The sequence below is a fragment of the Pipistrellus kuhlii genome, unplaced genomic scaffold (assembly GCF_014108245.1).
Source record: "Pipistrellus kuhlii isolate mPipKuh1 unplaced genomic scaffold, mPipKuh1.p scaffold_m20_p_25, whole genome shotgun sequence".
NCBI classification, from domain to species: Eukaryota; Metazoa; Chordata; class Mammalia; order Chiroptera; family Vespertilionidae; genus Pipistrellus; species Pipistrellus kuhlii.
This window is the reverse complement of record NW_023425524.1, coordinates 1,204,962-1,228,132: the sequence shown is the minus strand read 5'-3', so window position 1 is coordinate 1,228,132 and position 23,171 is coordinate 1,204,962. Positions and strand designations below refer to the sequence as shown.

The window sequence follows — 23,171 nt, the reverse complement described above, 5'->3', positions numbered from 1 at the left end:
AAGGAGTAAGTTGAAATCTCTAACATCGGCCTGCGGACTGAAGGGTCTCGGGTTTGATTCTGGCCAAGGGCACAAGCCTGGGTAGCGGGCTCAATCCCCAGTGTGGGGCATGCAGGTGGCAGCCAATCAATGATTCTCTCTCATCATTGATGTTTCTATCTTTCTCTCCCTCTCCCTTCCTCTCTAAAATCAATAAAATATATTTTTTTAAATAAAATAAAATAAAGTAAAAACTAATAGAAAAATAGTAGAAAACAGCCGAAACCGGTTTGGCTCAGTGGATAGAGCGTTGGCCTGCGGATTGAAAGGTCCTGGGTTCGATTCCGGTCAAGGGCATGTACGTTGGTTGCAGGCACATCCCCGGTGGGGGGTGTGCAAGAGGCAGCTGGTCGATGATTCTCTCTCATCGATGTTTCTAACTCTCTATCCCTCTCTCCTCCTCTCTGTAAAGAATCAATAAAATATATTTTTTTTAAAAGAAAAGAAAAAGAAAAATAGTAGAAAACAAGAAGAAGGGGCCAGGATAGGTTTGGGGACCGTAAGTGTTCCCAGCGCTGGCGACATTCCATCAGAACGAGATGCTCTCCCTTGAGGCTCACAGGTAAACACGACGATTACTCATATTATTATTTTTTTTTCTTCTCGTGGAAACTGGGGCCCAAAGGGATTAAGTAACTTCCCCAAGTCCCAGCAGCTAGTTAATGCAGAGCCGGTTGGTCTGGACTGCCACAACTAACTATTAGGCTGTCCTTCCCCACGTGTTTCCATCAGCAGGTGACTCTTCTCCACACACAATGGCGAAGGACGTCACCGGACACGCCTGGGTGGCTGACCCGGGAGAAGGCAGAGAGAGAAATAAGCCGAAACCGGTGTGGCTCAGTGGATAGAGCGTCAGCCTGCGGACTGAAGGGTCCCAGGTTCGATTCCGGTCAAGGGCATGTACCTTGGTTGTGGGCACATCCCCAGTGGGGGGTGTGCAGGAGGCGGCTGATGGATGATTCTCTCTCATCGATGTTTCTAACTCTCTGTCCCTCTCCCTTCCTCTCTGTGGAAAATGAATAAAATAAAATAAAATAAATAGAAAGAGAAATAATAGGAAGGTGTCACCCCCATGTCACACAGACACATGGTGCATGAGCCCAGGCCTCTGGCATCCCTGCCTCCCCATGTCCTCCTCTCACAGCCCGTGGCAGGGCACTGAGGACCTGTGTCCCTGCTTCTGGAGGCCCCAGGCCCCCAGCCCTCTGGCGAATGTGGGTCAGGTGTTTCCTGAGCTGGCGGGCTCCCCCGAGGCCAGGCGTGGCCCTGAGCACACTCCCAGGCTTCTTTCCTGTGGGGCGGCCGCCAAGCCTTTGTGTCCCTGACCTCAGCTGGCCTGGCCCTGCACAGCTGCTCGGGAAGCCCCTTGCCTGGGGCCTCCAGGGCCTGGGACCTGCAGGAACCCCCTGCTCTGTGAGCATCTTGACTCCACCATGAGATGAAGGACAGGTAAGAAGAGAAGGCTCTTATGGCGTCATCCTTCTCTTGGTCCAGAGGGCAAATGAAGGTCATTCCTAATTGTCTTTTTTTTCTTTCTTTCTTTCTTCTTTTAATATATTTTTACTGATGTCAGAGACAAAGGGAGAGGGAGAGAGAGAGAGAGAAACACCCATGATGAGGGAGAACCATGGATCGGCTGCCTCCTGCACGCCCCCTACTGGGGATGGAGCCCGCAACCCGGGCATCTCATGCATTAGTCAAACCAAAGTGGCTCCCTGCCAACCAGGAAGTGTTTGCCCTGATCCCGCTGCGAAGGAGGGAGCTGGCATCTGGCGGGGAATAGAACCCGGCTCTCTGCCCCTCAGAGGCTTCCTCCTGGCTCTGTGGTCACGCTTGACTGGGCTCCTCCTTCTGTTTTCCTTCCTGTTGGCAGGTGAGGGCAGTCAACTTTTCCCCCCTCCCTCCCCCAGCCCATGGAGGCATGCTCTGACAGCACCTGGTGGTTTACTGCTTAATTACAGCCGTGCCCATGTCTGCCCTGGCTTGTGTGCCCACTGAGCCCCTTTTCCATCCTACACAGGCAGTTACAGCTACGGACTCAGAAGACCTTTTTATTATTATTATTATTATTATTTTTTTTTTTTAAATTATATTTTATTGATTTTTTACAGAGAAGAAGGGAAAGGGATAGAGAGTTAGAAACATTGATGAGAGAGAAACATCGATCAGCCGCCTCCTGCGCACCCCCTACTGGGGATGTGCCCGCAACCAAGGTACATGCTCTTGTCCGGAATCGAACCTGGGACCTTTCAGTCCGCAGACCGATGCTCTACCCACTGAGCCAAACTGGTCAGGGCTATTTTTTAAAAAAAAATTTTATGCTTGATGAATTATTTCTCTCATATATATATATATATATATATATATATATATATATATATATATATTTCTTTATTAATTTCAGAGAGGAAGAGAGGAGAGGAGAGGAGAGAGAAAAACATCCGTGATGAGAGAGAATCATGGATCGGCTGCCTCCTGCACACCCGCTCCTGGGGATCAAGCCCGCAACCCAGGCCTGTGCCCTTGGCTGGAATCGAACCTAGGACCCTTCAGTCCGCAGGCTGACGCTTTGTCCACTGAGCCAAGCCGGCTAGGGCGGCTGATGAATGATTTCTCAAGTGGCACCAAGTCAAGCCAAGCAAAGCCCAGGGAGGCAGGAATAAAGCAGAGAGGAAAACTGTCATTCAGGAAAAACAGAGGCTCGAGAAGCCCAAGCTTAGGGGTGGATAGAACCTTCTTTGGTGTGGGTCACAACAGATGTGCAATGAATCAGCAGACCACTTGAGCTATTCTGAGAGAGAGAGAGAGAGAGAATGAGAGAGAGAGAGAGACAGAGACAGAGACAGAGAGACAGAGACAGAGAGAGAGCGCCATATGCTCCCTGAAGAAACACCAGCCAGATTCTCCACACTTGGACTTTGCTCGGCGGTAGCTGGAACAGGGATGGTTTGGTCCAGGGACCAGGCAGCACATCCTGACGCCTGGGAGCCGGGGAGTGAGACTAACAGGGGGAGGAGCCCAGATCTGGCTCCAGAGCCCCCGTCTCCCTGCTGGAGGGAGGCCGGGAGCACCTCAGCTTCACTTTTGCTCAGGAACCCAAGTGTCCCGTGGCCATTTCCACCGCCTCCCATTTTATCGTAACCTTGTTTTCCCAGACATCCCCAAGCATGCTGGGAAGTCACCTGTCCACCGCCCTCAGAGGACAAGCCCTGTAGGCCCTGCCCGGTCAGAGAAATGCAGAGGGTGCTGGGAAATGCGGGGGAGAAGTGAGGGGGCTTTGAGAGAGTCACAGGAATCCCCATCAGCACCCTGGACCCTTTTCAAGCCCCTTTCGGCCGAGGTTCGCAAAGACCCGCACGAACAGCAATGCTGCTTGGAGGTGAGGAGATATGGGGGTGTGATGTGCTTCTCACCGATGCCTCTGTCCCTTCCACACTCCTCTCACTTTCTCTAAAAAGCAATGGAAAAAATAACCTCAGGCAAGGATTAACAAAACAAAACCAAACCAAAAAATCATCTATATATATATAAAAGCCTAAGCAATAAACAACCAAACAACTGGTCGCCTGGTTGCTATGACACACACTGACCACCAGACGCTCAATGCAGGAGCTGCCCCCTGGTGGTCAGTGAGCTCCAACAGCCAACCTCCCATGGACGGCCAACCTCCCTTGGTCCCAGCTGGCCTGTCCTGATCAGAACCAATCAGGACTGGGCATGATGGCCCCGAAGGGCCCTGACCACTGGCCAGGCTGATAGACCCCACCGGTGCACAAATTCGTGCACAGGGCCTCAAGTCATAATAATAAAAGGCCAAGAGGTGTCACAACCATGACATATATGTAATGTATTTATTACTTATAGTCTTATGTGACCACAATGTCAATATCAGCCCATCAGAAAGAAACAGTACTTCCTTGATTTCTCCTAATACCCAGACTATAATCAAAAATTTTTTTTTTTTTGTAGCAAATAGAGTCTAATTCTATTGTTGCTGGCTATTTTCTGTTTGATGATGCCCACCTGCAACAATGAAATCGAGAGGGATACTTACTGAGAAGGAAAGGGATTTAGACATTTTTCTTTGTAAGCTATCACTTAAAAAGGACATTCCTTTTCAGTAGGGGTAAGTCTGTAAGTATGGGAGGGAAGTCCCTTATTACCTATGGGCTTCCTAATGTTACCTGGGAAACGAGTTTCCATTATGGGTGCTGTGATAGCATGCCGCTGCCAGGAAAAGTAATTAACCAGTACGCATCTCAGTGGGTGTAAGTATAGCTTCCTGCCATATGTCTGTCTGCCCCACTCTCAGAATCGTCAACATACTGGTACGTGTTGTTGAAATGCGTGGTGTGTCCTGACACTGCTTTGGAACGCATAAGTATTAAAAATATAGTAAACTATTCTCAGTACCTTCCGAATATTCTTAGCCCTTTCCATTTCTAGAGTCAGAAACAGTAATTGTACACACTAATATGGTGCTTTTGAGCACTTTACCTATACGAAAAATTTTAAAAACCATTAAGAAACTGCTTAGCCCTGGCTGGTGTGTTCAGTGGTTAGAGCCTTGGTCTGAGTACTGAAGGGTCAAGGGTTCGATTCCCGGTCAAGGGCATGTACCTGGGTTGCACAGGTTTGATCCCTACCTGTATCAGGGCTCATGCAAGAGGCAGTTAATTGATGCGTCTCTCTCACATAGACATTTATCTCTCTCTCTTCCCTCCCCCTGCTTCCTTCTACCCTCTAAAAAGCAATACAAAAAATATCCTTTGGTGAGGAAAAGAAAGAAAGAAAGAAAGAAAGAAAGAAAGAAAGAAAGAAAGAAAGAAAGAAAGGAAGGAAGGAAGGAAGGAAGGAAGGAAGGAAGGAAGGAAGGAAGGAAGGAAGGAAGGAAAAGTGCTTAAGTGATACCAAAATAGCAGGCCAAAAAGAATGTAATCATGAGAAGATAGTTGACCAAATGTTTAGGTGATAGGAAATGGAATTTTTAAATTTAACTCCACAAATAATTTTTTTCATACATACATATATATATATATATATATATATATATATATATACCCTGTTTCCCCGAAAATATGACAGTGTCTTATATTAATTTTTTCTCCCAAACTTGCGCTAGGTCTTATTTTCAGGGGATGTCTTATCTTTCCATACGCTAGGTCTTATTTTCGGAGGATGTCTTATTTTCAGGGAAACACAGTATGTATGTATGTGTGTGTGTGTGTGTGTGTATATATATATATATATATATATTTGTTATATATGGCCTGTCATTTGTAAAAATGACAGCAACCTTGACATTCACAAAGTAACGAATTTCACGAGTATATGCTCAAGACAGGCAGACACAGTGGGTATCCTTTACACTCTGACCACTGTGATTTGAACTGCATGCTACGACCAAGTACAAAGAGCAAAAATGCCGGTCAAAATGGAACTGTGCCAGCCCTCAAAATGTGAGCCACCCCGTGGACTTCCGTGATTTCGTTTCCCTACTTCACCTTTCTGGGGGAAGGGGAGGCCTGGCCCTCCGCCTGCCTGGTTCTGCTCTTCTCCCTGCTTCCTCCCTGGGCCCTCGGCCACTTCCTCCCACATGTGTGACGTCATGGCTCCTGTTCCGGATGTTTGGTAAGGTGGGAAATACCGTCCACACGTCGGTCACCCGTGCGGTAGACTGTATTGGAGACGACAGCAATTCCCAAAGTGCGTGCCTGCCCCTCGGGGCTCCTGTGCTCCCAGCAGTGGGGCTCCCTGCCTTGGCCTTTAATTATAGCGTGAGACACCGTGTTGGAATATTTAATCTCTGAGTAATGACTGGATCGGAGTTTCCTAATTGGCATCTGTGTGGTTAGCGCCGGTGCCAAGGCACGAATCTAGAAGGCACATGCCACAGGAGAGAGACGTGGACTCTGAGCAAACATCGCTGGTACCTGCCACCTTCACGCCAGGGCGATGATATACATAATTTTTAAAAATATATTTTATTGATTTTTTTACAGAGAGGAAGGGTGAGAGATAGAGAGTTAGAAACAGCCATCAGCTGCCTCCTGCACTCCCCTGACTGGGGATGTGCCCCCAACCAAGGTCCATGCCCTTGCCCGGAATCGAACCTGGGACCTTTCAGTCCGCAGGCCGACGCTCTATCCACTGAGCCAGACCGGTTTTGACAAGGGCCATCATAACAAAACAAAAAAACAAAAAAAAAGGAAGGATAAATATCACAACCTTTATGGTTCTGCCTATATTTGGATCGCCAGCCCACAACCTGTGTAAAAGACATGCCCAAAACCCACGTGTGACCAGCATAGAGCGACGTGTCATTGTCGCTGTAAAAGAGGCCTTGGCCTTGGCCTTGGGAACTTGCTCCTTCTCAGATGGTGTTCCAGGTGCCTGGGAGGAGTCCCCAGAAGATAATGTCCGCCCACTCCTGGGTGACTTATTTAAAACCTTGTGGGACCAGCTTGAAAGCACCAAGAGAGCAGGTTAGGCAGAGACGCTATTGGCTTGAACTCTGCCTGCCCACCAAATTCTCTGTGTGTGTGTGTGTGTGTGTGTTCCCTACAAGAAGAGGCCACAGTGGTGTCACGGGGACATCTCCCTCCAATGACTGCTTGTTCATACTTTTTGAAACAAGACGAAACTCAGCCTCTGCAACACGCCTCTCAGATGCCAGCGTGATGCATGCTATGGGCGTGGGACCGACTGGCTCGCATTCCCTGAATAATGCATGTTTCCTTTGGCAGCCTCGAGTTACCCATGGGTGACGGCGAGGGAAGGGGTGGAATTACAGGGCCCAGCTGTCCTGCCCGTGGAGAGCGTTTCTCGGAGGAAAAGCCAGAGCATGGACAGTGGTGGGCTGGCAGGCAGGTGGGCAGACTGCCTGTGCCATCCGGCTATGTGGGCAAACACATCATCCGGGGCTGACAGCAGTGTCTTGAGCCTTGGGACTTAGGACACGCCGCAGCCGGCTACCTCGGCAGTGTGGGCGCTCTGCATCCTCCTGGTAGTCATGGCACCCACATCCCTCCGAAAAGAAAAACTCTCTGTCTAAACGTGAGTAACGCCCGTGTGGGCTGGAGCCTCGCCCGGGCCAGGTGGCCCAGCCCATGACTAGAGGCGGCCACTCCCAGGCATGGAGCCATCCATCGCGGTGGCTTATTTACTTCCCAAGATCAAAGCAAAGCCAGCTGTCTTGCTAGCAGGCCCATGCCAGTCCCCAGCGGAGGGCGGAGGCCAGGGGACCACATGGCTGGCGGAGCTGTCAGAATCGCATCTCCACATCCCCTGCCTCTGGTTCCCAGGCCCAGTCCAGCCAGGCTCAGTCCTCTTTCTTCCTCCAAAATCAGGAAAAGGACAGGCACTCTGTGAATTCTCTCTCCTACATCTTTTTTTAAAAATTAATATATATATATATTTTATTGATTTTTCACAGAGAGAAAGGGAGTGGGATAGAAAGCTAGAAACATCAATGAGAGAGAATCATCCACCAGCTGCCTCCTGCACACCCCCTACTGGGATGTGCCCGCAACCGAGGTACATGCCCTTGACTGGAATCGAACCTGGACCTTTCAGTCTGCAGGCCGACGCTCTATCCGCTGAGCCACACCGGTTTTGGCTCTCCTACATCTCAAGGGGACACCTTTCTCTCACCTGACAGAAGAGGGAACTAAAGCTTGAGTCATACACACGGCCGGAAGAGGCAGGGCCAGGAGAGGACCCAGGTCAGTCCGACTCCAAAGGTCACGTTCAATGCCACTTCCTCATTTTCCACACACAAAAAAAGTATATGTTTTACAGACAAACAAAGGCTGTTGTCAGAGGCTGGGCATTGGCCGGCTCTCAGTGTCTCTGTGATGGGCCGTGGTGGGCCTGCTGGGTTCTAGAGGGAGGAGACAAGTGTGCTGAGGCTCCGGGGTCAAGGGGGCAGACTCAGTGAGCACCAACGCATCACTGAAGCAAGTCTTGCCTCATAAGGGTGTCTCCAGCACAGAAGTTCTTCCATTGTAGACACAGCTGATCCTCACAGCCAATTGGCCTGGAGGTCAATTCCTCCCAGTGATACCAACATCATGGCTTAACTATTGTACAACAAGACTGTGCACACAGCCCACAAGGAGTGCACCACTGGTGTCCCCCTGAGGTAACTGGGGAGGCTGAGCCACTGGGCCCTGCCAGGACATCTAGCACACAAAGCCACTCTATCAACTCATGGAAACAGCCAAAATGCAGAGACAAAGAAACAGGTCACAAATGAAAGAAATGGAGGAAAGTAAACAACTGGATATAGAGTTCAAAACCACAGTTATAAGGTTTTTCAAAAATTTTCTAGAAAAGGCCGATAAATTTAGCAAGACTCTGGAGGATAGGAAAAAGTACCAACTAGAAATTAAGCATACACTGACTGAAATAAAAAATAATATACAGAGGTCCAACAGCAGACTAGAGGATCACAAGAATCAAGTCAAAGATGTGAAATACAAGGAAGCAAAAAAACACCCAACCAGAAAAGCAAAAAGAGTCCAAAAATATGAAGATAGTGTAAGGAGCCTCTGGGACAACTTCAATCGTACCAACATCAGAATTATGGGGGTTCCAGAAGAAGAGAGAGAGCAGGATATTGAAGGCTTATTTGAAGAAATAAATGACAGGAAACTTCCCCCACCTGGTGAAAGAAATAGACTTACAAGTTCAGGAAGTGCATAGAACCCCAACCAAAAGGAATCCAAAGAGGACCACAATAAGACACATCATAATTAAAATGCCAAGAGCAAAAATCAAAGAGAGAATATTAAAAGCAGCAAGAGAAAAACAGTCAGTTACCTACAAAGGAGCACCCATATAATTGTCAGCTGATTTCTCAACAGAAACTATGCAGGCCAGATGGGAGTGGCAAGAAATATTCAAAGTGATGAGAAGCAAGAACCTACAACCAAGATTACTCTACCCAGCAAAGCTATCATTCAGAATTGAAGGTCAGATAAAGAGCTTCACAGACAAGGAAAAGCTAAAGGAGTTCATCACCACCAAACCAGGATTACATGAAATGCTGGAGGGTATTCTTTAAGAAGAGGAAGAAGAAAAAGGTAAAGATAAAAATTATGAACAACAAATACATATATATCAAGTGAATCTAAAATTCAAGTGAATAAAAAATCTGATTAACAGAATAATCTGGTGAATAGAATCGAATCAGGGGTGTAGAAAGGGGTGTGGACCTGGGCAGGGAGGGGAAGGGGTGTGGGGAATGAGGGAAGAGACTGGAAAAAAATCATACACCTTGGATGAGGACAGTGGGGGCAGGTAAGGGCATGGGTGGGGTGGGAACCGGGTGGAGGGAAGCTATGGGGGGGAAAGAGGAACAACTGTAATAATCTGAACAATTAAAATTAAAAAAGAAGCCATCCTGGTGTAGAGATTCTACTAGTGAACAGTTTCTCCAGCATTTACCAAAATAAATTCACAATTTTATATCTTATTTTCTCCAATCAACACTGCATCAAAAAAAATATTTCTAATAAACATTTTTAAAGATGTTTATGGGAAGATAATACTTTATTCAGGAGATTACTACAATACATTAATCATATTTATGTTTGTAATTTTCACTGATATTAATAAATCTGCAATAAAGATCATTCTATATGTAGTTTTTTGCTTTTCCTTAGTTTAAATTCTCACAGTTGAATTATGGGCTCAGAGTATGAACATGCTTACTATTCTTGGTATGTATTGCAAACTGCTTTCCTAAAAGTTGTACCAACAAAACAAAAACAAAAAAGAGAGAGAAAAAAAAGTTGTACCAGCAAGCACCACCATCAACACCATCTGAGTGTGTCTGTCCCATGTACCTCATCACCAACAACAAACCAAATGTGTTGAGGTGAAATTCTGAAATTATTCTTGTAACAGTTTCATTGAACAATGCCCCCCCCCCATTTCAGTAGGTCAAGTACAGAATTAAAATGGATAATATGGAATTGAAAAATTAAAAAGTGAATTTAAAGACAAACATGATAGATTTAAACCAACTTGATAAAAAGGGCGATGTGATAGTGAGCATAGGGTTTGCATTTGACATTACATAATAAATGGCGCTTTTACAATCTTTCCCATTGTATGTTTTTCACTCTTTCTTACAAAGAAATCTAAATTAGCAACCATTAATTGTTTTATGCTAGGGGAAAAAATGTCTTAACTTAAAAGCTTTTGCTCCCATCCTCTCCTTTTTAATTTTGTTTGTTGTTGTTAATCCTCACCCGGGGATATTTTCCCACTGAATTTTAGGGAGAGTAAAAGAGAGAGGGAGAGACAGAGAGAGAAACATCAATGGGAGAGAAACACATCCACTGGCTGCGTCCTGCAGGAACCCTGACCAGAGCCCAGGCTGGGGAAGAGTTTGCAACCAACGTACATGCCCTTGACCAGGAATCAAATCCAGGACCCTTTGGTCTCCAGGCCATCACTATCCACTGAGCCAAACTGGCTAGGGCTCCCTTTTTATTTTTTAAATTCCAAAATGTGAGGCCAGTATTAGCTCGAGTTCTAGAAGTAGAGCCGATTCAGAACTGACCCTGGTGCCTCTTTAAAATCTTTTTTTCCGCCCTAACTGGAGGTTTGCAGGAGGCAGCTGATTGGTGTTTCTCTCTCATCGATGTTTCTAACTGTGCCTCTCCCTTCCTCTCTGTAAAAAATCAATACGATATATTTTAAAAAATAAATAAAATCAAGTATTTTCCCCTAGCAGCTCTCCTCTCTCTCCTCCTCTGAACTCTAAAGTCCTCTGCTTCCCTCGCTCCAGTTTTTGCCTCCCACTCCAAAGGGCCTCCTACTATTTCCTCGTCCAAGTTCTGTTTCACCTCAAATAGTCTCTCCCTTCTTTAGGAATAAATATCTTTAAGCCAGAAAATGGGAGCGGTAGAAAAATCTAGCCTATAAAGAGAACGATACCCATGTCATTTAGCATTTCTGGAAGACATGAGGCATTTTAACTGATGGAGAACAGCCTTTCCGGATAAACCTAACAAATATTTTGGTTTTGGGACTCTTCTTGGTCTGAATGATGGCATCCCGGAGCTGGCCGCTGAGCCTGGGCTGTTTTGCGAATGTGCTGCTCAGATAAGCGAGCAGACTTCTGCCTGCCTGCGCTCCCGCACTTAACTCTCATGAAATAATAATGAAGCAGGAGGCCTGGGTGTTCGGATTGTTTGTTTTCTCCTAGGGCTGCTGCTTCTCACTTAGGCGACCTTGGGCAAATCTATGCCCTCCCTCATCTCCATATACCCGTGTCCGGATAACGGTTACGACTAAGAGGCTTCCTGAGATCTTCAGATGACCCATGGTGCCTGCCCTTCATCCTTGAACTGGATCTCCGTCCGCTATGCTATGGGTTGCCTGCAGGACCCGTCTCCTGAAAACCTGCACACATGCAGCTGTCAGTGCCATCTGCGGACAGACGGCTCCCATCTTCCGGGCCCGCGAACTGATAACGTGGATAACTTGAGCTGTCAAGTCTGCTCCCCAGGCTGCTGCTGAGAACTGGCAAAGGGGGAACGCAACAATCCCTAAAAAACACATGTGCTTTTTCTCTCTGCCGCTTTCTGCCGCCTCCAAACCGTGCAGAAGGCGCTGGCACTGTATTACCCGGATGGGGCAGCAGCTCCACCGAGCACGGCCGAGGCCGTGCAAAGCCCCAGCTGGCTGGGAGGACCAGCTGCGGGGCTGGCGGGCGGGCCCTGGTGCAGGGAGCTGGCCACATTGTCTCACAGGCTGATCAACTACAGCCATCTTGCATCAGGGCACCGGCCCAGCAAGACGGCGAGCCAGCCAGCCAGCCCCATCGCCCTGGGCCTGGGAGATGCCACCTGCGAGGGGGCTGGCAGTGCCCGGGGGGCCGAGCCGCGCGGAACCACCCGATCGCGGGGCGGCCCGCTTCGGCCGGGGCCGGGGTCTGAGCGGATCAAGTTGTCTGCGGGCGGACCGGGGTCCGGAGCGGGAGCCAGCAGAGGGCTGTGCGGCCCCGACACAGCAGCCCGAGCGGCCCGACCCGAACGAACGCGGGAGCGGGGCCGCAGACTCCGGTTTGCAAGCTTCCCGCCGGGGACGCTTCCCCCCGGGGGCGCGGCGACCTGGCCGGGCCGCGTCCTCCACCCGCATCCCGCGCCGTCCGGGCGCCTCGGGGGCGCGCGGGAGCGGGAGCGGGAGCGGGGGCGCCCCGCCTCCTCCCGCCGTGGCCCCAGACGCCCGCAGACCGGGCGTTCCCCGGCCGGGCCGCCTCCAGCCACCCCCTCCCGCTGCCTCCCTCCTCCCGCCCGGCGCCCCAAACCGGGGCTTCGCGATTTCGGTGATGACGTGTGCGCACGGAGCCCGGCGGGAGTGCGGGGGGTGGGGGTGGGGTCCGCGAGGTGCGGGAGGGAGGGAGCCCCGGGACGGGGGCGGCCATCGCGGCGGGAGCTTTTGTGTTTGTACACACAGCGCGGCGGCCTCGGCCGGGGTGAGGTGGGGGACGGGGGAGGCAGCGCGCAGGCGCGGCGCCGGGGGAGGGGCGGGGCGAGCGCGCGCCAGCGAACGGGCGCGCGGGGGGCGGGGCGGGGGCGGGGCCGCGCCTTCCCTCCATTGTGTGTGATTGGCTGGCGCGCGGCGCGGGGGGGCGTGGCCGCGCGTGCTGAGAGGGGGGATAACCTCGGTGTCAGCCATCTTTCAATTGTGTTCGCAGCCGCCGCCGCCGCCGCCGCTCTCCCAACGCCTGCGCGCCGCCGCCGCCTCCAGCCTTCGCCGGGCTCCAGCCGAAGGAGAAGAAGGGGGGGGTGAGTTTCCCCGGGACCGAGCCCCGCGTTTCCCCGGGGCCGAGCCCGGGCGGTGCGGGGAGAGGACTCCCCCCCTCCCCCGCCGCCCCAGCCCCTCCGCCGGTTCGGCCCACAAACTTTTTGGCCCAGAAATGGAGGCGGTTTGAGGAGCGAGCGGCGGCTCCCCGGGCTGCTCGCCGCCTCAGCCCAACGGCAGCCGCCACGGCCGCGGCGCCGAGCCTCCCCTCCGCCGCCGCCGCCGCCGCCTCCCGCCCGCGCCCCGAGCGCCCCTTTCTCCTCCGGGGAGAGCCGCCCGCCGGACCCCGGGCCTCGCCGGGCCCCGCGCCCCGGCTTTCGGGCGGGAAAAGCGGGGAAACGGCCGCGGCCGCGGGGGCCACGGGCTGCCCGCGCCGCCGCCTCCCCACAGTTGTTGCCGAGCTTCACCATCTTGTCTCCCTTCTCTCTGCTCGCCGGCCGACCATATTTCTTTTTCCTTTTTCCCCTCCCTCCCCCCTCTTGTTCCTCTCTGTTCCCCATTTCAGAAAAAAAAAAGGAGGAAAATTCTCAGAAGAGGGACAATTTTTTTAAAAAAAATTTATTTTATGACCTTTTTTTGAGAAAGCGGAAACTTGATGCATCTGAAATGCTAAAAAAACAAAAAAAAACTTTTGCATTTTGGAGGGCGGCACGTGGCGGGGGATTTAGGGGGATCGGGGGATTTCGGAGCGTTTTGGTGTGGTTTTTTGTGTGTGTTTTGTGTGTTTTTTTTTGTCTCCGAGGAAGGGGAACTGGAGACGTTTGGCGATTGTTTTTCCATCGCGTTCGGGTCTCGCGGCCGAGTTGGCGGGGCGCGGGGCGCGGGCGGCTGCGGGGGGGCGGGGGGACCCCGAAGGAGCCAAAAGTTTGGGTGCCGCCGGGGTGGGCCTGGGAGCTGGGGTGCGGGCGCCTTTTTTTTCTCTCTTTTTTTTTTCCCTCTTTTTTTTTTATTTTCCTTTCCATCGCGAAGCCTGGTTGGCCCGGAGGACGGTGCTTTGTAGGAGGCTGGCTGGCTGCTTTTTTTTCCCTTTTCCCCAGACGCCTTTTGGCCATTTTAGAACATGGGGGGGGGGTGATGCTCCAGCGGGAGCGCGCCCCGATATTTACGGCGATTTATCAGCCGCCAGACGCCGGGGGCGGGGGGTGGGGGGTCGCCGCTGGAAAAACCTCTTTTTAAAATTTTTTTTTCCTTCTGGAACTGGACTCGGCCTTTCTCTGGTTTGTGGGCCGAATGTTTTGCAGGCATTTCTAATTTCTGCCGTAATTAATGGGCTTGGGAGCCAAGGCTCGTTAGGGGTCTTTTTTTGTTTCTGTCGCTCCGGGTTTTGTGGCTTTTTAAATTTTTATTATTATTATTTTTATTTTTATTTTTGGAGAGGTGATGGGTGTGTGTTGGTCATAATTTTGTAGATCCCGCAGTTTGTTTTGGCGGTGGACGTGTAAGCTGCACCTTTTCGAATTATATAACGTTACCGACATAATTTTTTTTTAATGCTGATCATATTTCCAGATTTTTTTTTTTCTTCCGGTGCTTGGGGGGGGGGGTGTTGGGAAACTTGGGTGTCTGGGGTACGTGGTGATTTCTGGTTTTCTGGCGCCGGCAGGTACGTGAAGAGGTCTCTGTACCATGGCTCGTACCAAGCAGACTGCCCGCAAATCCACCGGGGGCAAAGCCCCGCGGAAGCAGCTGGCTACCAAAGCCGCTCGAAAGAGTGCGCCCTCCACTGGAGGGGTGAAGAAACCCCATCGTTACAGGTATTCAAAATAAAGGAAATAAATGATGGCCCGTCCGGGAGGCAGGCTGTCGATCATAACAGGAATTGGGGGGAGGCCCATCTACACACATTTCTTTTTTTGCCGCGTCAAAAAGAAAAAAATAGGATAGTCCCAAAGCGCATTATCTACATAATCTAATAAAAAGAGGTATAATCAAACTTTTGCTTTAAAGGAACCATTTTTTCCTCTTGTATATTTGCTAATACTTGAAAACTTACATAAAATTTAGTGTTGGGTTTTATTGGGACCTTGTTTAATTTTTAAGCCACAATCGTACCCATAACCCAAAGGAGACCTCTTACATCACTAATAAAGTTGATGGGCTAACAGTTTAGCTTTTAGTAATAGATATTTTTTAAATAGGGTGTTAAAGACACATTTTGAGAATAGCCTTGCTTTTGGCAAGGTAACAATAACTTAACCAAGATTGGGGTTGTTTTTTAGTCCGGTTCCTATCCCTCGTTTACTTGGATTTGCTTATATTCTGTTAATGCCTTTGGTTTTGAACTGCCCTGAGCAGTGTTACTGAAGGCTCTGCCACTAGAGGGCAGAAGAGGCCCTTACTGAGGCAGGCTCTGGGGGGGGGGGTAAAAGCTCATGCAGCGGAAGAAGTCAGTCAGAATTGAGGTAATTTTTTATGACAGATACTTATTAAAACAAAAAACACAGCACCTCCCACAGATAACTGCACAATCTAGGATTATAGAGGATGGGCAGTGACCAAGTAAAGGTATTCTTGGAAGTCAGAGTTAATGCCAGGAGTGTGTTACTAGATGAAGCCTCTTGGGTCTGATAGAAGAATAGAGGGTGTGGGTAGGGAGGAGAGTTGCCAGATTGAGAAGAATCTGAAGAGTGAACAATTCTGGCTTCTTTGTTAGTGGCCCTCATACCTTCCTAAGCTGTCATTGTAACGGAAATAGTGATGTATATGTTAAAGATGAATAATTGGCGTTTTGATAAACTCCCTGCCAGGATTCCAATATGCTTTTTGCTTTAAAGATATTCTGTTACTCTTAAGAGACTTTTTAATGTTCAGGTTATAAATTGGTAAGTGAGATTTAATACAGAAGTTGAGAATTGGGTGGTTTGGGTTTTTTGAGGAGGAAAGACTACAGTTCAGTAAGGCTGACTACTTACTGTTTAAGGTTTCTTATGTAGTATCCGGTAACCATTTTAAGTTAAAAAATGTTTTCTTCTTCTTCTTAAGGCCCGGTACCGTGGCACTTCGTGAAATTAGGCGTTATCAGAAGTCCACTGAACTTCTGATTCGCAAACTTCCCTTCCAGCGTCTGGTGCGAGAAATTGCTCAGGACTTCAAAACAGACCTGCGCTTCCAAAGTGCAGCGATTGGTGCTTTGCAGGTAAGATGGCAGCCGGGAGAGAGGCTCCAAAAGAGTTGGGGGTTTGAGATCATCACAAGCCTGTTTTTCATTGCTGAGCTGTCAGAAAAGGAAGGTTAAGTTGCTCTAGGTCCGTGGTCGTGGTCGGCAGAGTGTGGCTCTTCCACAAAATACCACGGCCTGGGCGAGTCTACTTTGAAGTGGCATTAGAAGAAGTTTAAGTTGAAAAAATTTGGCTCTCCAAAGAAATTTCAATCCTTGTTCTGTTGATATTTCGACCACTGCTCTAGGTCATACAAACAAAATGTAATTTGAACCCGTTTGACTCCAAAGCCTGGTGTGCGTTTTAAAATGTGTAACGCAGCACTGAAGGCGGTGGTTGGGGGAAAGGCGCCCTCGGGGTTGGCTTGTTGATGGATGCTTAGGACAGTGAGACATGGTCTTCGGGCAGGTAGGTTGCAGGTGCTGCTGAAAGGGAAGGTTAGGATAAACGTCTTGCTGGTACTGAAGAGGCAGGTGGAAGTGGAGAGAGCATACTAGCCAGGATGGGACTCAGTACCAGAGAATGTGGTGAGGGAGGAGAAACGGAGTGTGGGTTAGGGTTGGCAGTGGGGAGAGGGTGTGCTTGAAGACACCAGCTTGTAAAGGAACCAGGATTTGAAGACGTGTCCTTTGCTGAGGGGATTAAGGATTTCAACTTAAATGGGAAGCATGTTAAATTTAATCGGCCCAGTGTGTCAGAACTTTGAGAAATGCTATTTTAGGGATGGTTATGTATTTGAAATATTTGTGGTTTATGCTGAGATTGAATTTGAAATGCCCACAATAATTTGATTAGGTACATGGGAATAAACGTAATTTAAGTAACCCTGTTTTTATTATGTGTTTGGCATTCTTTAGATCAGTGTGTCTCAAAACACCATAAAACTGCCTCTTGGAAGGGCATAGGGTTGGCAATGGTTGAAATGCAGATTGCTAGGCACCACCACAGATCAGAATCTGAATTTCTCTGGGAAGGAAGGGTCTAGAATCTACATGCCCGCCATTGGGAGATTTTCCAGGCTGCTGTTGCTGTGCCAGGCTTCTGCTTTATAAGAGAAGGACGTGATAGGTGGATTCTGCACTGAAGTGTAATTGGTTGAGCTGTTTCTATGGTTAGTCTGAACTGCATTTGATTGGTGCATTCCAGGCGTGGGCAGCAATTAATTGTCAATGAATTGAAATTTCAAACTACCAAAATCTTCTGGGGCTGTTACTTAAGACTTTATTTTCTGTTTTCAGCACTGATCATCTTCAGGCCCTGTTTCATTTATTATTGCTGTTGCAAATCACAATTTCCCCACCATCTTAATACGGAGATATTACTAAGAATCTTAGCATTGATTCAGAGCTGCTACTTTTATTTTCTAGTTAGAGTTAACAGGACTTGAAAATTATACTTGAAAATTCAACATTTTAAGTTTGTCAGTGATGTAGAGACATAAATTGAGATTGAATTCCATGAGTAAACTTCCATTGTTACTGAGTTTAAATGTCAGTATTCAGCCTTGTAAATTAAGATTACTAAACAATCTGGATAAAAAGACTATTGTCTTTAAAAATGCATGTGTAAACTTTTATTGTTGCTGTTAAATATAGTTATTGGTTTTGATGAAATGTCCACCTCTGCTGCCCATAATATTCTAGTATTAGATCATTCTTATTTTTATTGGCAAGTAATCTTTATTACACGTTATTTTATATATGCACTTCAGTTCTCTTAAAGATAGAGATTGGAAATTTGCTAATAAAAATAGAGTAATAAAAAGAAAGCATTGGATTTACAAAGGTTTCTTTGTTTTTTGCTTCACAATTAACATCATTTACAACTTTTCTAATACAACTAAATAAGGGTGGGAGGGTAGTTTAGTAAGGATGGTAGAAAAGTTAGTCTAGGTTTGCCATAGATATCAAATTTACGTTAAAAACGGACACATTTGTTGAAATGGCGGCAGGGTCGGGCATTGGACGATATTAATGAAGCCAGGCGTGAGACAGGACTGAGCCTGGCTGCCTGCGCCATCTGAGCAGTGCGGGGGAGGGAGTCTGGTTAGTAAATGGGCCCCCAATCACAGGGCCTGTTGGCCATGGAGCAGCTCGGACTACTGCTTTTTCTTTTCTTTTTGCAAAAGCATTCTAAATCTGCATAATGCTGAGGGAAGGTGGGTAAACTTCGAACCTCCCAAGAGTAGGCCACAGAATGCTATATTTTCCAAACTTTTTATTCATTTCTAGAATATCTCAAGAATAAATCCTTGAATATTAAAGACTTTTGCTGTTAATACATTTTTTTTGAATGAGTTTGATATGAGGGACCCATTGTATAGAAAATATGCAAATTTAAGTTAGGGTTAAATAGAAAAATGCAGCAAATATTTATTACACATCTACTTAAAAGCGAGGCATTATGAGAATAAAATGAAATCCCTATTAAGTAACTGAAGGCCTTAAGAGTTGGCTGGTGCACAAGACTAACGGTGCCGAGGATGGAGGCGTTTCAAGGTTCCCTGCCCTGGGAGCCGGGTAAGAGCAGTGCCTGCCTGCTCCTTGCTGTGACGCCCTAAGGCAGGCCTGAGAGGGCCCTGGGACCGGCCACGGTAACCAATGCTCAGAAAGATGTACGGAAGGGAAATTTGGGTGAAACTGGTTTTTATAGGAGAGATTAGGTTAAGCTCATAAAGGTGAAATATTTTTTGTAAGATGAAATAATGTAAACCATTTTAATTAAGCGTTGCTGTGTTAATGCTATTAAAAGCAGAATGTTTGTGGTTTTATTGCATAGTCAAAACTTTTGTAAAAGGCAGACCTGGCTATCCCATCTATGTGTCTTATGTGATATGGGGCTTGACCCGGGTTTGTTTTGTTTTAAATATATTTTTATTGATTTCAGAGAGGGAGAGAGAAATTGAAACATCAGTAAGGAGAGAGAATCATTGATCGGCTGCCTTCTGTACATCCCCTACTGGGGATTGAGCCTACAACCTGGGCATGTGCCCCTGCCTGGAAACAAGCCTGGACCCTTCAGTCCGCAGACCGGCGCTCTACCCACTGAGCCAACTTTTCAGACAGCTGTAAAGATGCACGAACATTCTGAGTTGAGTTTAAGTAGAAGCTCCCCATTCCCTCTTTGTACACTTGGTGTCCGTGAAGGATTCCCACAACTAGCAGTTGTTGAGTGATGTAGGGATAAGAATATGCCTTCAAAGAATCTGAGCTTGTGATAGGAAAAACCCAATGGATCAGTATTAACGCCATATACTGGGGTGTATAGGGGAAGGTAAGCTCGATAGGGGCGGGGTGCACATCTATGAGGCAAAATAGGTCCTCGTGTGTGCTCCGGAACCTATAGTACTGGTGGTAGAGTCTGAGTGTGAGAGGGAGGGCGATCGGGAAGGGCGGTAAGATGGACACGCTTTGTCGGCTCTATTGCATTATTTGGCAAGGCAAGGTTCAGACCTATCTTGGAGTGGGAGTGGGAGTGATTCAGAAAGAGACACTGCGGGGGAAGGAATATTTGGATTGGTTATGGTTCCGTTTATAAGCTGTCTTTTAGCTTTGTCCCCTGGGTTTTAAATGTAAGCATTTGGTAAAATAGTTAACGTCTCTGAAGCATGCTTTTAAAGGGTAACATGGGAATACCATTAATATTTTTTTTTTCCCGTTCCTGTTGTAGGAGGCAAGTGAGGCCTATCTGGTTGGCCTTTTTGAAGACACCAACCTGTGTGCTATCCATGCCAAACGTGTAACAATTATGCCAAAAGACATCCAACTAGCACGCCGCATACGTGGAGAACGTGCTTAAGAATCCACTATGATGGAAAACATTTCATTCTTTTAAAAAATTTCTCTTCTTCCTGTTATTGGTAGTTCTGAACGTTAGTTTTTTTTTTGTTTTGTTTTTTTCCATGGGGTCAAAAGGTACCTAAGTATATGATTGCAAGTTGAAAATAGGGGACAGAAATCAGGTATTGGCAGTTTTTCCATTTTCATTTGTGTGTGGATTTTTTTAATATAAAAGCGGGGACATAAAGCATTAATGCAAGTCAAATGTTTCAGTGAACAAGTTTCAGCAGTTCAACTTTATAACAATATAAATAAACCTGTTAAATTTTTCTGGACAATGCCAGCATTTGGATTTTTTTAAAACAAGTAAATTTCTTATTGATGGCAACTAAATGGTGTTTGTAGCATTTTTATCATATAGTAGATTCCATCCATTCACTATACTTTTCTAACTTAGTTGTCCTACATGCAAGTACATGTTTTTAATGTTGTCTGTCTTCTGTGCTGTTCCTGTAAGTTTGCTATTAAAATACATTAAACTATACCTGCTTTTGGTCTTTATTATCAACCTTACCTTTCCTTATAATTCACTTGAAATGTTCATATTCGGAGTAATTTTAGTATCGTTTTGTCAGCTTATATCTGAAACAGTTTATTGAGAGGGAAAAGTATAACCCTTGCATAGTGAACCTTTTTGCCAAAACCAGATCTTAACTCTTGGATATGTTGTATTCTAAACCAGTAACTTTCAAACCTAGCCAGCTAACGGTATCACACGGAAAGCGTGGAAGTCTGTAAGTAGTGACAGTACATTTATAGACACACAGTCCAGTCCAAAATTTTTAAGATGCTGTGGGATGATAACCAACCTTTTAAGACCTATAACTCCACCCTAATACTAACCGATAGTTGTAACACTAGTGTGTTCCATTTGTACTGGTTTTTTAGAGGAAGGGGAGAGAATCTATTGGCTGCTTCCTGGATGGCCCCTCTCGGGGAGTTGACCACAACCCAGGAATGTCCCCTGCCTGGCAACCTTTCCGTGCGCGAGCCACACCAGCCAGGGCTAACGGGGGTGAGTTAAGCTCCGGGAAGTGAAGTGAAATATTAATCATCAATGTACTAAGAACAGGCCCACGTCAAAGTGTCATGAGCTTATGTTCTTGCTGGTTGTAAACTTTATAACTCCATTTTTATATTGTTATAAAAGTCCCTTAGTGAGGATTATGGAATATTTTTAGAGCCTACCATTTAGGGGTCTTAATGTGACCCTTTGTATATGCTTCCACTGGCGGGCACTAGTAGAAGTATTGGCAAGAGCATCTAGTGTGTTCATTGCAATGTAAGCTAAGCCAGTTGAATAGAATGGCCCCTGGTCATGAACACGGGAATGGGTGTCTCCAATAGGACTGGGAGAGTCCCCTGCTAAAAGTTTGTAGACCAGGGCCTTGCTGCTCACTGTCCAGGTGTTACACAGTGAGTCATCCATTACAAAAAGCTGGCAGAGTAGATGAACGTGGCACCAGAGCAACATGTTTGGGGAGTGTACTGAGCTTGTCTCAGTAAAGCCTGGTCTGTTCCTATCTCACAGGTTTTCTCATTCCAGCTCGGGAAAAGCTGAAGGAATGTGTGATGAGTGGGAACTGGCTGAATTTACCACACTTGGTCAGGCTTAGCTTTAGCATCTTCAAGGTAAACAGCTTTTGAATACTAAAGTAACTTGATACAAGTAAAAAAAAAAAAACAAACTATAAAATTATATGGCAAGATAATTTTTTAATTGATTTTTTTTTTTTTTACAGAAAGGAAGGGAGAGGGATAGAGAGCTAGAAACATCGATCAGCTGCCTCCTGCACACTCCCCATTGGGGATGTGCCCTGGACTGGAATTGAACCTGGGATCCTTTAGTCTGCTGGTCCATGTTCTATTCGCTGAGACAAACCAGTTAGGGCTGGCAAGATAATTTTTACTTGATTTTAGGGCAGAGAAACCAAATGTGTTCCACTTATGCATTTGTATGCTCCCTCAGCAGGGATTCCAACTTGGTATATGAGATGGTGCTCTAACCAACGGGGTTCTCAGCCAGAACCAAAGCAAAATAATTTTAGGTTAGTTCATGGAGAAACCAGAATTTCTGTAGCTGGAAGAACATTTAGGAGGGAATTTGGAATCATGCTCTTAAGTTGGGTCCTTTGAAACAAATTGGGAGAAGCTCACTTTGCTAATAGGATTGGGTTAATGCTTGAATAATGAACAGTACCCCATCCTTGACAGCCTAGAAACAGGAAATTCAAATATGCAAATTTAGGGCTGCTGGATGCAGAAAATGTAAAGGCACAAAGGTGCTCGCACTCAAATGTAATTCTTAACCTTAAGATGGGTCTATCATACACCCTGTTTGATAGGTAAGGAACATGCCAAGATCACAGTACATTGAGATGGGATATGTTCTCCAATAGACAATACCCTTGCTCTTATTTTTTTTATATGTTTTATTGATTTTTTACAGAGAGGAAAGAAGAGGGATAGAGAGAAGCATCGGTGAGAGAAACACTGATCAGCTGCCTCCTGCACACCCCCCACTGGGGATGTGCCTGTAACCAAGGTCCATGCCCTTGACCGGAATCGAACCCGGGACCCTTCATTCAGTCCGCAGGCCTACGCTCTATCCACTGGGCCACACCGGTTTTGGCTGGGCCTTGCTCTTTTAATTCATAAAATAGTTCATTTTGGGGAGGGGGTTGCTAGAAGTTAAGAGTCTTGACAGTAATAACAGATGGAAAAAGAATAGACAATGCAGAAATCACAAGAAAACTATTTCAAGACGAGGTTTGAGTGTTGACCATTACATTTGGCGACGTGGAATTGGTGCTTTTGACAAGAACCGTTTTGGTGAAAATAGAGAACAAAGGTGACTGGGGCTTCCCATCGTCAGTAAGGAGACGGGTGAGGCTGTGCACCTCCTAATGTACAAAGCCGAGGGCAAGGCGTTTACACAGTGTTTCCCCTGGACGTGATCCTGAGGGGACAGCCAGGGAAACGCAAAGTGCACAGCATCCTGCAAACAATTCCTCCACAGGAAACGGTCAGGGGGACCGGCCCCCACTGCCAGCGGCTGCAGCTGGGCCAGCAGGTGCCCACACCCGGCCCTTCCTGGGCATCTCGAACCCAGAGCGCCCGGCCGAAGATGCCTCCTGAGCGTCGCTGCCAGTCCCGGGACATTGGGGTGCGAAACGCAGCTGCAGCATCCGGTGGAGGGAGCGCACGTGGCCTTTGCAAAACAAAGCTGGCCGGTGCCCAGCCGCCTCGCCTCCCGAGGAGCTGGATGCAAATGTCACATTTACGATCAGAGAACCGTTAGCGGGTGGACACC

At 47.4% G+C, this 23,171-nt stretch overlaps 1 protein-coding gene across 1 annotated transcript; it reads left to right on the top strand.

Moving 5' to 3' along the window:
- The first annotated feature begins 12,694 nt into the window (after nucleotides 1-12,694).
- LOC118727675 (histone H3.3A) lies at nucleotides 12,695-20,342 on the top strand. Its single transcript, XM_036453543.2, has 4 exons — nucleotides 12,695-12,845; nucleotides 14,465-14,615; nucleotides 15,844-15,997; nucleotides 19,689-20,342. The coding sequence occupies exons 2-4, from the start codon at nucleotides 14,488-14,490 to the stop codon at nucleotides 19,815-19,817; spliced, it is 411 nt and encodes a 136-aa protein (XP_036309436.1). The 5' UTR covers nucleotides 12,695-12,845; nucleotides 14,465-14,487; the 3' UTR covers nucleotides 19,818-20,342.
- Nucleotides 20,343-23,171: the final 2,829 nt, after the last annotated feature.

Bases quoted from the DNA above. Each gene is read 5' to 3' on its own strand.
- LOC118727675 (XM_036453543.2), top strand. From the start codon at position 14,488: ATGGCTCGTACCAAGCAGACTGCCCGCAAATCCACCGGGGGCAAAGCC. The intron at 14,616-15,843 runs GTATTCAAAATA...CTTCTTCTTAAG, and splicing joins AAGAAACCCCATCGTTACAG to GCCCGGTACCGTGGCACTTC. The intron at 15,998-19,688 runs GTAAGATGGCAG...TTCCTGTTGTAG, and splicing joins CAGCGATTGGTGCTTTGCAG to GAGGCAAGTGAGGCCTATCT.